Source organism: Cardiocondyla obscurior, linkage group LG04 (assembly GCF_019399895.1).
Source record: "Cardiocondyla obscurior isolate alpha-2009 linkage group LG04, Cobs3.1, whole genome shotgun sequence".
Classification (NCBI taxonomy): Eukaryota; Metazoa; Arthropoda; class Insecta; order Hymenoptera; family Formicidae; genus Cardiocondyla; species Cardiocondyla obscurior.
In genome coordinates, this window is record NC_091867.1 from 2,095,961 (window position 1) to 2,112,042 (window position 16,082).

Here is a 16,082-nt window from a genome sequence, read left to right on the forward strand (position 1 = left end):
CTGCAACAGTTACATAAACGTTGATAAAGTTTTGGGATTACCAGAAATACGTACTTCGGCGGCGCAGAATCTTTGACGTATCGTTAAAACAATGTCATAATGTTATCTCTATGCTATTCGCGAAAGGATTATAAATCAAGCGCGCAATTTACATGGAATTTCGCAGTTCATAAAAATATCAATGCGGCTGGGCGCCAATGTAAACGGTATCGTTTATGTTGCGAAGCGATGACCGGTTTATCAGTGTTGCTCCAAAGATTCCCGCGAATTTTTCAATCAAGTGACTTACGACGTGTCTCAATGCGCTTTTATCCGTAGCGATTAGTACTTCGTAATTGATGAAAATGTTTCAGTCCGTGTTATCTTAACGAAACTCCGTGGGAGAGAAATATTAAAATCAAAGCAAATATATTTTTAACGTGCAGTTTGCCGTGGCGCGCGGTAGTCAGCGACGCGTACGAAGACATTTGCATTTTCGCGGGCAAGAATGCGTTGCTTAAAGCGAAGGTTTATCTTTACATGGTGTGCCATAAACATACAATAGTCGATACTAAAGCTAACGAGATTGATTTAAATAAGTCGCAGCTACGATCAATGCCGTTCTTGCATAACAATCGAAATGCGATACGCAGAGTTTTACAACGTGGCAAAATAATTTTTTTTCTATTTTTGTCGGATATGCGTAAAATATATCGGCAACAATCGGCAATTTTTATCCAATTGCCATCTCGCGGTCGACGTCGCAATCCGATGAGATTGTCGTACGCCGCGTGAGAGAGCTGTAATCTTTCGAATTCTCTTTGGGTCTGTACGATGAATTGACTACTCATTCATAGTAAAAAGCAATCGTGCTGCGAATGCTCAATTACGTAGTGGTTGAGTAGAGCAAGGGTGACTATAATATATGCCTGTGGCGCTATCATAAAAAGAAAAGAAAGGAAAAGGGCCTATTTTGGAGACGAAAATAAATTTGGGTGGTTAAAGTAATTTTTTCTTTTTTTTTTTTCTTTTGGTATTTTATTTGGTACATTAATCAACATTTTCCGGGATCTATTTGATACATAAAATTTATATAACGAGGTAGCTAATATATTTATTACTAATATTACGAAGTCAATTTTATAAAAAGAGTTGCAAAATAACTGCACATTTCTATCGCACTTTTTTGTAGAATATTCGTATTACAGCGTAGCTTAATAGAGAGCGACGTTATTGAAATAATTGAAGTATATACGAATATAATTTATTGCTCCGGAAAGTAATGGAATAAAATTCAGTTAATAAACATTAGCTCACACTTGGCCTTGCACGGACGGTCAAGTGCGTTGTACCATAGCAGCTTCTAGAATTAAAACGGTCGGATGAAAGTGCACACTACATCCAATGAAACATACCACTCTCTTGTCCGGAACGCAATCGCCGGTGTGTAATTCGCACTGACTTTGTGCGATGTGATCAATATTTTCATCGAGCTCCTTTTCTATTTTTGCACTGAATATACGGTGCAATTTTGCAGGAAAATTAACGCAACGAAGTACGTTACATCATCGTATACGCAGGGTTTATGATTTTGAAAGACTTGAGATAATGAACTACACAGGTAGCAGTAAAATTTCAAACGTGCTTTAATCAGTATCTTTATTTATTCATTTATTTTTTAATGTTAATATTTTTATATTTATTTCGCCGAGTTCTGATCTTTTTAATTAATATATTAAAATATTTGGTTCTCAATTTATTTTAACGCGAAGATTCACGTAATTTTTATCTCAAGCCATTTAAATAATGTCGTGAAAAATTAAAGAGTTTGATGGTTTAAATTATCTGAACGAGTAATAAAATTAATTTACTTTCGAAATGCGTAACTGAGATGTAAATATAATTTTTTTGCAATATAGATATGAGAAATTTTTTTTATTATCACGTAAGTCTCTCTCACTCTTTTTCTCTCGTCTCTTTCTCAAAGAATACTTTTGCGCTAGACGCAATGTATTTTCAAAAACAGTGAACTTTCGAAATAGCTATCGATTTTTCAAGCGCACCGTCCAGCTATAACACGGTCGATTTTCTTGTCTTTTAATGGACGTATGTCAGTCCCGTTATCGTTTCGTCCGAGTGGGTCACCGGCACCTTGCCAAGATTAACTCGCAACCGTGCATCGGACTTGTTCCGTGAGCGGGCCGTTCTCAGTGAAAATCTGGTGGGGCACGCAGGGCCGACTTCTTTTTGCAATAAATCCCCTCGGTTACTTTAAACATTTTTATACTTAATTTTTCACTATATCTCTCTTAATTTTTAAACCTTTTATATCATTTCAACGTTTACATGACACGTAATATAGATAAATAATAAAATAGGACTTTAAAAAGAGGAAATACCTAAACGTATTACATACTTCAGTATCAAATTTTCAAATGTAGTATACAGCTTTTAATTTTAATTAAATTAAATTAAAAAAAGCAGTTTGCAAAGTACAAAGTAATATATGCAAAATGAACATTGAAATTTGGAAGTAACGCGTCGAGTAATTGGTTTTGAATATTAACTCTAGATTGTTTCGAAAATATGTAACGTTCAGATTGTATAATGCGTTGATAATGCAGAGTTTAATAGAATTTTACATTAATTTATTAATAAATAAAGGAGGCACTAGTGAATGTAAAGTCTACGGGACTTTCTTAGCCGGCCCTGAAAGTCAGATGAAGTCTGAAAGTACTCCGCGTGTTCGCCTTTGCCGAGCATGTTCGTTTACTATTAGTACTCGCGAGATCGAGTAGCCTGCCACACGTACTTCATCGGCGATCGTCGATCACTGATTATTCGTAGCAAGTATTCAGTTAATCCGCAAACAAATTTAATCCGCGATAACCCTCGTTGCATTTTGTCGCGTCTACTGCTCGTATCCTCCTTAACGATTCTCAGGATCGTCTTGCGAGGATCGGCGATTCTTTGAGATTCCTTAAGGCAGTGATATTCAAAACTGGATCGAAAATGAAGATTGCCACTACATTATTCCTCTTCGTTGTAGTTGGTAAGTGATCTGTTTTTTTTTTTCTTTCTTCTTTTTTTTTCTTAAGAAAAAAAAATAGCGTGGCTGATTCTTTAGCTTTTTTTTTAACCGATTATTAAATTTATTTATATACTTTATATATTTAAAAGTATAAGGATTTAAACTTTTTTTTAAATTAGAAGTCTAACCTTTTCAAGAAAATCTAAATCGGTTTGGAATTAAATTTTAGAAATTTAAGTTTCTCTTTTCTTTTTTTTTTTTCTTTGCTTTTGTAATGTTTTAATTCTTGTTTTAGTTAATAATTGAGTTCTGAATTAATTGCAAGTTGATTATTTAAAATTTTATTAACGTAAGCGTCACTGATAGAAAACCATCTAGATGTGCTACTTCCATCGCGTAAGATGCAGTACAAACAGTGCCTACCAATGTGCATGTGCATCCGGTTATTTAGTCTCGCCGCATTGATATTTACATATTAATGCGATATTTCGATTAATTTCGTGAAGTATTTATATTTATGCGATTGCGCATTGGTAAAATTAATTTCTCTTACTCTATCTCTTTCTGTTTCTTTTTTTTTTTTCTTAAAAAAAAAATTATATTTTGCGTATCATGTAAACGTTGAGTTCAAAGTGCTCATTAATTTCATATCATATTAAAATATAAAAACTAATTCTTGTATGTATCTTAATAGAGTTAAATAATTTTTGTAAATGTATATACATTAATCATTCAATACACACTAAAAAAAAAAAGAAAAAAAATGTAACTCTAAATCAAATATTTCTCTTAACATAAATCAATGTCGGTTTTCAAATTTTTCTTAATTTTCTACATTTTTATCAATAAAAAACAAAAGACAAGAAATATTTAAATTAAACTAAATACAACTTAACGCGCTACATTAATACACGATACAAGAAGCTATAAAAACAAAGTTGCAAAATTTTAATACTCTTAAAACGACACATTGATCATTTACCGTTAAATAATACGATTAATTAGAGTGTTGGGTTTAATATTCCAATTTACGTTATATGAGATTTCAAATCGACGATCTGCAAGCACACTAATTTGAAAGCCGATCGCAAGGGCTGTCGCCGTTTTTTTTTTTTCACCAACGGCGATTTTATTTGTTGGGCCTTTCTCTCATTTTTATCGTTACTGCCTTGTATGAACTGCATTATTTTATTCTGTGCTATCGACTTCGACGTCTGTACATTACTCTTAACTCGACTGCACGTCTCACGCTGTAAATCGAACAATTAATCAGAGTATCTCTCTCTTTACTGTACTAATAATCTCGTTTCTCTCTGGCGAAGAAAAGTTCTTTCGCTCCTTGACAAAGCGCATCCGCACATACGGGCCTTTGTTTGCGGACGAGGCGGGTATTCCATATTTTTTTTTTCTTTTTTTTTTCTCCCGGAAAATTCTCATTGCACTTAGATACGTGAGTTGCGCAAAAATATAATTCTCCGTAATTTCACGCTTTGCAATGATCCGCGCGTGACTACGATGGTTACGCATTGTGAAAAAGTAGCCGGGCTCCTTACTGGCCGACACTGTAAGTGCGTTGCACTCGGCGCATTACTATGCGTCATGATGCATCAGGATGCGGCGGGTGCCGTGGAAATCTCATTTTATAAAATATTTCGACCTACTTTTTACATTCACGGAGGCCGAAAACAATGATAACGTTATACATATAAAGAGCGCAGTGATTGAACCTCGTGCTTCTAACGGAAGATCTAAAATTTTGGGAGCGCGCCAGATGCGTGCCGCGCGAGACGGACGACGCTAGTCAGATTATATAAATTTAGGATTAGAATAAATTCGCGTAATCTGATCGATGAGAGTTTGTTTTACACTCCGCGCATCTGAGATTGCCTCAAATATTTTTCATACGCGCATCTTTTTTTTTTCATATGTAACGTTCTCTATCTTTGTGTTTCCTTAAATATAAGTAACGTTAGCGTTTCAAAATATTTTACGTTAATTTATCGGATGTCATTTCTTTAACTGTTTCATAATACTTTTGTATAATAAAACTGTAAAGCAAGCGTGTAAAAAAAAGCATCTTTATACTTGTCAGAGACACAAAATCTTTCGAGCCGACACGTAACATTGTGAGGTATTTCGCCGTCTTCGCTACAGCAGAAAGGAAGTCATTGAAACGAGTCGGTGTATATATCGTATATCTAATATGTGTACATAGTGTGTAAATAAAAAAAAAATGACGAAACTGTATAAATTAGCCGTGGCTCTCGCTACGTTAACCAATTTATTTTCTAATACGTACATTGCCTCAAACAGACTTAATAACATTGAAAATACAAAGTCTACTTTGCAGCTTTTTATTTCATTTGCTGAGATAAATACGATATAACCTACTTAAATTTTTTTTCCAAGAAATTCGATAAACCGGTAATAAAATTTATTAGAATAGAATTTTTTAATTTTTTTATTTTCTTTTTTTGCATAGAAATAAAAAAAACAGATAATATTTAATACAAATAATTGACAAATTGTTATTGGTACATTATGCAAGTAATGCTAATTAAATTAATTTTATGATAATTAAAATAATTTTATACCATATACATTTTTTTCGCGACGGATTTCCTGACAGCTTAGCTTGTAAAATTAAAAGTGTTTCGAAACAGGTACATATAACAAAGCATTTCCGATGCGATACGCTGTGCGCAACATTGTGCATAACACATAGGCGTTCAAAAATTACCGCATTGAGAAAAGTATTGCCATTGACTTGGTCAGTGATGCAGGATAGAAAGTGCGAAATGATTAAGTGCACGAGCCGCAAAATGTGGAATAGGGAAAAAAAAAACGAAAGAAAAATAGAGCGGGACATCGATGAAAGTATGCAGTTTCGATCGCTAGATAATTGTCATTGAAAGTGATCTGGGAGAAAGGGATCGAAACCGGCATCTCCGGCTATATAATTGCGTATTATTTATGTTATAAAAATAAAAAGACGGAGAAAAATACATATATTTGTTTGACATTTCCGCGATATATTGCGACATGCAGGCCTTATTTTACTTCGCGCCCGCTGTTAACTTGTCAATAGATGTGACGTATAATTAAAGATGCGCGAGAGTTTTCTCTGTGATTATCGGAATAGCAGCTTGCGTTTGCAGTATTATGAAAAGTAGCTGTTTAAGTTATCCTTAGGTTCAGAATTTGGCATTAAAGTGAAATGTACATCCTTTCTTTCGACGGCTGAGTCGAATCGAGGTTAATTATTCCTGCATCGACTAAATTCTAAATTAATCGATCGCTATTTTCACTAAACTATGAATGTGCTGAGAAAGTCTGATTAGATTTATTAAATTCGTTTAGAATAAATTTTACGCATTTAGATAATTTAAATTTATCAAATACTTTTTTAAATGATTCCTTTTTACATTACGCAGTTTGACTTCAAACGCGAAATCTTACGTATATCTTGAAATATTAATATCGTTATACATTGCCGGTCACTTATTCGCGAACGGCGACTACATATTTGTTTTTCACGTGTGTGCGATCTATTTCTTCGAGCACAGCGAAGCGATACGTGACGCGAAAGGAAAAGAGACTGTACCGTTTCGAACGACTGAATCGACGTGTCCAGTCAAAAATTAGGCTAAAGAGTGGCCGGTTGCCTCTGCCGATGATTCTTTTACCGAGATTCGTGGGATGTGTATTTGGGGAATTAGGCCAATCTCTCTCTGGGTAAATGTCATTTATGTGCATACTTTCTACCTTGTTACATCCAACAATACCGTTCTTGTCCGTCAAATTTGCGTTAGTAGGCAGTCATTTATTAAATCCGTATAAATATACATAAAATTTATTGTTTTTTTATTTATTAAAATGTTTTTTTTTTATTTCTACTTATTGTTATCTCAAATTTGATATTTTATAAAAACGTAAGAACCGTTCAAGTTATTTTGCGTTATATATTTTTTAATTGCTGTACTATATTTTATTTTAAACTTAATTGTGACTTAATTTTTTTTCTCAATGACGAACGCCGGAATAAAATATAGACTACGGAGGAGAATGCAATCCACTTTCCTTTGTCGAACGATGCTGCTTTGATTAATGGTCGCATTTATCAAATCATTATGTATAATTTAACGGATCGTTGGATGTTTATTTTGTCGTCGCCGGGAATTGTCCGCGGGAGGAGAAACTGACGTTAGTTTCTAAACGTTTTCATTGTATCGGCGTTTCTTTCTTTCTCTCGGTAATCGCGCGGGATTTGATGATAGCGCCGAGATAATGTAGTAACATTATCGGAGCAGTCCGCAAGGTGAAGGCCAGCCTTAGGAAAGTATTACACAGTTCGCTCGTATACGATCATTGTTATGTCGTTCGACGACGAGAATCCCGGTTAAGAAAAGTGAATTTCGCCATCGTTCGCCGAGTCCGGTATAACTCTTGAGAATCGTATCGTGACTGTTACATCGAGCATCCCTCAAAAGCGAGATAGTGAAAGTGTGCGCTAGATCTGTGCCGACGTATACTATGTCGTACTTTTTCTACAAATCATCCAAGTCGGCGTATTAAATAACATTTTATTTTTATTTCTTTTTTATTTTAAACAGAATTTAAAACTACGCTTTGTAATATTGATTGATTGATTTTGCTGAAAAAGACCTTGTGAGATCAGAAACGTTTAAATTTTACATTTTAATTTATCTTTGTATCGTTATAATTAATACTATATATATAATGATTAATATCATTATATTTAATTTTTTTTTCGTGGAATAATAAATATAATCTCGTAAAAGTATTGCAATTTATTTGCACCGCAAGACCGATAATGCGTATTCATTCTAGATAATTGTCACGTTAAGCATTCGATTATGTAATAAATATTAATTAACATTATAATTTTAATTCTTATAATATGCAAATACAAACTAATCAACCTACATGTGCATCCAGTCGCGAATGTTAATTTGAAAATAACTAGAATGATCGGGTTAGCTTCTGATCGCGAATCACGGTGAAATTTCGCGGCTTTGGTTTCTTTTGCTTTTCACTATCACGAATGACACGCACGCGACGTGTCATTACCGGCGTACTGAAAAAGAAGGCTTTGCCATCCATTTATCGAACTGGAACGGTAAAATTTCTATTCAAAGATAATTTCTTGTATTACGAAACGCCATTCGTTTCGTCGACTTTCGTGCGTCATAGTGCAATAAGTGATTGTATAATAAAATCTGTGGCACGAACGGCCGCTGACAATTCCGTCTTGCCTCCGGTTGTGTTTACGGTAATTAGGAGGTTCAGCAACCGATGATGAAACAGAGCGTATTAAAAATATGCTCTGTTAATTATTAATCCCACTCGTGCAAAGTGACAATTTCTGGGCGTCACACGCCGCCTAAACGTACGTTTTGTTGTTTTCTCATACTTCTTTTTACATCCCGGTTCACATCCGGCTGCTGTTAATTAAGGAAACAGTTTCAACTATTGAGGTCTCTTTTTTTTTCTAATCTGCAAGACGATATTTCGTAAGGAATTAATTTTCACGCTTTATAGCGAACAAATGTGTTACATATCGGCTTTGATGTTTGAAGCTTTATTGAAAAAGATTTTTTGATAATCGCGATTAATATCGACGATGATATATCTAAGACTGACGATGAACGCATCGTTTGAAAGTTGGAAATTCAAAAAGTATATCCTCGTATAGTTTTGGCATCGGCAAGAAAGCAGTTTGACATGGAAACCATGGAGTCACATGGTGGCTCGGTCAACGCCTGGACGTTTAGTCAGGTTTCAAGTGGGTCACTAGGCTATGGCCCAACGGCATACCTCCGTGATCCGGCAAATATTTCTTAAACAAAGTCCGGAACACACTTATTTCGAACACGAGTCTGATCAGAAGAGAAATAAATTCCTCTTTAAATCCCGCAAAAAAAAAATATATTTGCACGCGCTAGATGCACAAGTTGTTTTAACGGTGACTTAATCATCGGCACAATCGCTGCGTTATTTATCTTTTTATTATACAATTATTTTGTAATATTTGCCGGCACGATAAACGTGGATAGATCGGAAATAGCTCCAAATGAGAAAGTAATGATTCTCAAAAATACCGCCCGACATATCTCTAACGTTCGTCTTTCTATTGTAGAAAGGAATATATTAATATCATTGGAAATAGAAAACTGTTACGAAGTGAAGACTGCTTTGATGGACAATTTAATGTCATCTGGCCTACAACTCTGCCCCTCTGATGTCTAAACAAAGAGAAAACATGTAGGCATAAATCACTATCATTTTTTACTGTAGTAGTTACGGCGACAAGGCTATTTATCTTTAAAATAACCTTCGGGAAAAAGAGATTGGAAAGTAAAGATTCATAAAGTTACTTTCATTTATACAATACGATCAATATTTTTGACTTTACATATTATAAATTATTAGTTTATAACTAAATACGTTTCTGTAAACCAATTTACAATTAATTAATTAATTTAATTATCCGATTTTTTTTTTAAGTTTTTTTTATTCCGATTTTTTGGAAACGTGACGTTGACAGACGACGAAGAATCAATAGCACAGAATCATCATACTACTTGCTCGTAGTAATTAATAACATTTAACAATATCAACATTTGAATGCAGAATAATAATTATTTCTCCTAAAAAAAAAAACATTTATTCGATACTTGTCTAAAATTCATTGACGTCAATATATGTTTGTATAACTATCTAAAAATAGTTTCACACGAAATTAAATTAATTAAAATTAAACTTCTCAAAATGGAACATGTATGTAAACGCATGTGAGAGCTTGAAAGGCGTCATTAACATGCAGCTTTAGATAACTTACGCAAGATTCATGAAACTGTATTCATTCCGGAGCATTAATGAATCACGTAGATCATCATTTCGGATTCAATGGATCAGACAAAACTGTTCATGGCTTTGTCTTTTTTTTTTTTTTCTTGTCTCTTCCGGTTCTGCTTGCAGGCTGTACGTGGCGAGAGGCGCTAGGCACGTGTGTGTTTCAATCGGACTTTGGTTTTGTTCTAAACTGCGCTTTCAAAAAGTCCGGTCTCTTCCGTGTCCGAAATCTCGGAGGCGTAAAGGGTTACGTCGGCCTGGGTGAGTTGAACAACGGGAGCGAGACCACGATCGTCAAATTAATAATTGCGTTTAAATGCTAGGCGGTTTTCCCGGTCTTGATCCGGTCGACTAATTTCGTATTGGAGATTGCGAGGAAAACGTAGGACCTTCAGAACGTGTAATTATCGTATGTGCCAAATCAATCGACCAAATCTCGTCTGTATCCGTGTCTGAAATTTATATTAACTATGCTAACAAAGAATTGAATCGTGCGCCCTTTCTAAAAACATTTAACTTGTTAAAAAGAAATTAAGTTTTATTAAAATTTTTTTTTAAGAGATAAGTTATATAATAATTTTTTTTTTTTCAACGCTCGTTTTTTTTTCTTTTTTCTTTAAGCACAAGATAAATTACATTTGTCCCTCTTTACATGTCGCATAATTGCTTCGTCCATTTATTATTAATATTTCTTTTACGCGATAGGCTGATTATCCTATTTGCAGGAATTGTTTGTAGTGTCAGCTTCTCAATGTCGAGTTAAGATTCTTATCGCTTCGTAACGAGTTAAATAAACGTTTAACTGCGACGTGAAGTTCGCTCGGACAAATCCGTCTTCCACAAATTGTGAAACATCGGCGTAATAAATGACCACAAGTCCATAGTGATTTCTACATTATACGTGACCTGCATTTCGTTTAGGCAGTAGTTTACAAATTAAGTTCTTACCGGTTTATGCCTATAAATATTCATTGCACCCACGTTTTCTCCCGGCAATTTAGAAACATGGCGAATTTAATATTGTGTCAAAATTTTCGTCCATCCACGTGTCACTTGAGCAAGCTGATAAATGAGTTTGTCGTGTATTTGTCGCTCATTGAGAAAAAAAAATGCATCTAATCTCGTACAATCGTTACACGAAATTTCTCAATCAAAAAGATGCATTTAGATTTTACATGATACAGCAATTGAGATATCAAAACGAAAATGCAAATCGGCAAATTAAACTTTTATACTTTTATTAAATTTTATTCTCTTACTTGATATTAATTTTTTTGTAGTTTTTTTTTCTAATTGTTACACGTGTGTAATATTTTTTTATCCCGTTAATTTTGTATTATTAAATTTCAATAATACCTCACAGTTGAATTTCTTCCTGCAATAAATTTTAATTTTAATAAACTTATAAATAAGTTTGGTGTAAGTTATCGGTTTTAATCGGAAATTGCGACAGTATTATTAACAAGAATATTGCGAAATAAGCGATTGGCCGGTACAGACCTGTATAGGCGTAATAGTATAACCTATGGATGCAACTTACATCAAATGTTACTTTCCGACCGATGTCGCGATTTCGTCAATGATGTGACAAACCGATGATGATTTATCCATCGCCTTGACCCGTCCCAGATGCGAACTAAATAGCCATCATACGTCTATGCAAAAAATGGCTTTTTTACGAGGATACTATTCATATTTAATATATGCATCCTCGGATCAAATGTCAAAAGCGTAAAAATGAGCTACTAGGCGTTAAAATGGCGCAATCAATCCTTTTGCACAACGTGTACCGACTTCAACAGCCGCTACTATCATTACGTTTATACTGGAGTTACATTCGAGTAATTATGCACTCGCCGGTGTTAGCAAACGTAAACTGTATAAAATTATACATGAATGTACAATAACAGAAATTAAAAAAAAAAAGTGTTTTTTTATTGTTTCGATATGAAGAAAGGCATTGTTAATAAAAAGAATGTGCAACATTTTGTCATATAATGCGTGGTCGTAAATGCAGCTGTGAAAGTGGAACAATAGGAGAAATAGAAAGTGTTGCATCGAAAATAGCTATTAAAAAAAAAGCCACCGCTCTTATGAACGAGACTCCTTCTTGTATTTACCTCTGCATCTCTATTCTCTTAACATACTTACAGGAAGCTTTCTACAATAGTGCCGCTTCTCCTTTGTAAATAAATCAAATCACCGCCCACCGCGCTTTCTTACAAAATTTGTTTCAGAATATTTCAATTGAGTTGGGTTCTGTCAAAGAATTTAAAGATTTAAAAATCGGCCTGGGCTTTTACATTTAAAATTTATATTTAATTATGTTAATTATCTCACTTACAGGATTTTCCATTGGAGACGAGCTGGGCTTTACCCAATCGCTCTCCAATTTGGAAAGTGCAAAAAGAAGGAGTGTGCAATCGAATAGAGTTAATGGGATTGCGTTAAATCCTTTAAGTACGGTGAGTAAAATTTTCAAAAAATATCCTTTTGCTCGTTTAATTGCACAGGCAAGCAAAACGTTTGTAAAAAAGAAAAAGGAAAAAAGAATTTTACATTTTACGTGCTACTTATATAAATAATATCCACGCGACAAGATGCGTAAAAGACCAGTCGAGTGAATTGAATATATAGGATGATAATATTACTTTCGCTCATCGGTTGCATTTATTTCTTGTGTCTTCTACTTTCCTTCCTATCCTGAAGCGCTGTACCAATACCGATCTTAAAGCTTCTTCCACGCCGGCTGGTTTTTCATTCGCCTCGCGACCGATGCGAGTTAAAAAGAAAATAAAGCAGACCGCTCGTTGAATATCGCTTATCGTTCATCGCACATCGCAACCAGCGTGGAAAAACCTTAACGCGTTCGCTTACGAGTTACTTTCGGACTGAAACATCCTGTGTGCGCCCGATAGGTATCGCGTAAACGCCGCACTCAAATCGACTCGTGGAAAGTGCCAGTGTGGACGGGAGATCAGCGCGAAAGCGTTCGCTCGTTATTCATAGCGGCGATATTCCCCTATGAAAATCCGCTTTGACCATTCTACGGAGTACGCAATCTAATTGAATCTGCTTTCGATGCGGCTTCTTGATCTCGCCTCGAGATACGCAACCGTCCATAATAGCAATCATAAGATTATACTGTTACTATAAAGCTTTTCATTTCACGGCCGCTTTGAAGAAGTAATTCGCGTACGTTTATTACTTTGTTTCGAGTTTAATTTCGTAAAAATTTTATTAATTCGAAAGTTCGTGACGAATATAATAATTGAGAATTGTAAATTTAATTGGGAATTAGAATTTAGTCTTCGCGTCGTGCGTCGCGTCGCGGTTTAATTTAATTTTACAAATACACGCGGGAATATGATCTCCGCCGGTTGCGTTCACTTTTACGTTTTTTAAATGCAAGCGGGACTTTTGAAGCGACCGTTCAATGTTATAATAATGCTTCGTTTACGTCGAAAGGGGAGTATCTAGGTCGTATCGAATAAAATGGATTGGTTTTTCTACACCGTTGCAAGAAATATTAGATTATACCAAGTGCCGATCTCGGCCTTGTCATAACTGGTGCGTGAATGCCGCCGGAGCGGCATTCACGTGTGCGTTTTATGCGTGATACGTCGCGATTCCACTGACATTTCTTCGGGCGATGTATGTTGTGTACGAATACAGCCGCGTGCGACTTTCCATAGAGCACAGGTCGCGGCTGTGCCGCGTTTTTATTGATAGGCTCTAAAATTAAACTACAGAAACAATATTAAAATATTGAGCTGTCGGAAAAGTTGCGGTGCAATTTTACTATGCTTTTCAAAGGTGATTTATTTATAAAATGTTTATAAAATACCCAATAATTAATATGTAATATAATAACTTTTTTTTTCTTGTTTTGCACTAATATAATTATTTTAATTTTAGACGAATAATCGCGACGATGTTCGTGGAAGCTCAGTCAATACTCGGCAAGTAGTTCCACCCTTCAAGCCGTTGCCTATTGGAACCGTTCGGCCGATGTCACAACAGCCCGAACGTCAGAAACTGATAGTGAATGCCACGGCTTTGAAAATGGCACAGGTGATGCCGGCGATGCAGCAAGAAGCGCTGCGTCAGCATCACGAGCGAATTCATCAAGAAAATAAATTGAAGCAGCAGCAGAGAATACAGCAGGAAGCGCTGGCGTTACAAATATTGAAGCAACAACGTTTGCAGCAGCAGGAAGCTATGAGGCAGCAACAAATGCAGCAACAAAAGATACAGCAGCAGAAACAGCAGCAGCAAATGCTCGCGCAGCGACAGCAGATTATGGCCGTGGAGAATAAAAAGGACCAATTAGTTGTAATAGCTTATTTTTATTTCTATAAATTCTCCCTTTTTGTTTTTTTAATTATGCTTTATAAGGAAATTTATTATATTTGATTTTTTTTCGGTTCTCCACAGCAACCACAAATAATAGCGATGGCAGGATCGTTGCCGAAGCTACCTGTCATCGCCGCAATTCCACCAGTTGGTATGGTCAATCCCGAAATCCTTCCTGCATCGCCAGCGTCAAAAGCAACGGCTAATTTAATCGCGACGAGCGCCGGCTTACCGCCTTTCATCGCGATGCCGCAGTCGTCAGCAAAGATCACAGACAGAATCAGTGGTAGTGGCACCTTGCTACAAGACTCCGACAACGAAGTATCAAAAGATGATTTCACACAAGTATTTTTATAACAATAATCTTATTTAAACCTCACTATACCATATTACTTAATCCTTCTCTCGTTGCTTATCAATTATTATTATAATTATTGTACTTTTTTTATCGCTGATATATTTGAAAAATATTTCAACCTATTTTATATCCCTGTGCCCGTCAAAATGTATTCGAAGCGATCGTAAACTTGAAACACTGTCGTTACTTTTACAGCTACCTTTGCCGAACGATGACATAACTGCTTCAGTGAACGAAATGACACTGCTCTCGTTGCAGCCCATTTCTGCAAATGACGCGAGTCAGTCGTTGCCTCTTCAGCAAAATGAAAAACGGCAATCTTTACCACTGCCCAACAACTTACCTTCCTTGGCCCCTATTCAGGGGATGGAAACTTCGTTGAAGGCACTCGCGGAAGCAAGCAATATTACTTTAGAGGCCCTGGAAGCGGCGATTCTTTTAAGGCAGCAGCAGCTTCTTAAAAAACAACAGGGGCCCACCACAAGCACTAGTACTACTACAACATCTACAATGGCGCCTCTTAAAAAGTAAATTATTTTTAATCGTGAACAGGTCTTTACATAAATTAAATATATTTTAAAACATCATCTGTTATAAATTATTGAGAAAAAAAAAGAGATCTAATATTTTTATTCACAGTAAATACAGTTCTGGAACTACAAAAGTGATGAATGCACCGCGAGAATACTATCCTGTCGGATACGACAAGAACTTCGATGATAATTTTGCAAGTCGCGTCGACTTGCCGGATACAAGTTTCTATTGCGGCGATCAGAAGCACTTCCCAGGTCTCTACGCCGATGAAGACTTGGGATGTATGGTAAGATTGAGAAAAACTATATTAATTCTGCAAAAAAAAAAAAGAAAAAAACAAAGATATTTATAAGTATATAATTTTACGAAATTGGCTTCTAACTAATTCTCATGCGATTAGGTGTTTCATGTATGCGCACTGACGGACGACGGCTTGATCATGAAAAGCTTCCTGTGCCCGGAATCGACGTTGTTCGATCAAACGATTCTTAAATGCAACTGGTGGTTTTACGTAGATTGTAAATCCTCTAAGAACTTGTACGATAGTAATATACCAATTAGCAAGAGCTATCAGTTGATGAAGGCTCTGGCCTTTTTCTCAGCGTATAAGAATCACGAAAATAGCACAACTAGCGCGGAGGAGAGCGAAAATAATTCCTGAGTCAAACGGCAGATTAATCAAAGCTCTGTAGAATTAATCAAAGATTCATAAGCTCAAATATTCAATATCTGGAAGCCGTTTTGCTTCCACGATACAACTACTCGTTTAGTTTAAACAATTCTTTTTTTTTTCTGTATATACGTATAATTTATTTTATTGATAAAGAATATAATAAGTGTAAGCTTACACTTTAGGTGATGTAAATAATAAATGTTCTTCGTTAATTGTTGAATAGTGATGTAATATGTTTTTGTGTGAAACATCTTGCACTAAAATGGAAACGTTCA

General features: G+C 35.4%; 1 protein-coding gene across 4 annotated transcripts; it reads left to right on the forward strand.

Annotated features, from left to right (window-relative positions):
• The first annotated feature begins 152 nt into the window (after positions 1-152).
• On the forward strand, positions 153-16,061 carry Mtg (mind the gap). Of its 4 annotated transcripts, XM_070654909.1 has the most exons (8): positions 153-3,031; positions 10,013-10,147; positions 12,233-12,351; positions 13,805-14,221; positions 14,324-14,587; positions 14,796-15,127; positions 15,240-15,420; positions 15,535-16,061. In XM_070654909.1, the coding sequence occupies exons 1-8, from the start codon at positions 2,992-2,994 to the stop codon at positions 15,793-15,795; spliced, it is 1,749 nt and encodes a 582-aa protein (XP_070511010.1). In that variant the 5' UTR covers positions 153-2,991; the 3' UTR covers positions 15,796-16,061. The 4 variants fall into 4 exon arrangements, with proteins under 4 accessions (XP_070511010.1, XP_070511008.1, XP_070511011.1 ...); XM_070654907.1 differs by lacking the exon at positions 153-3,031 and having other exon boundaries at positions 3,738-10,147; XM_070654910.1 differs by lacking the exon at positions 153-3,031 and having other exon boundaries at positions 3,738-10,147; positions 14,859-15,127.
• The last annotated feature ends 21 nt before the right edge of the window (positions 16,062-16,082 follow it).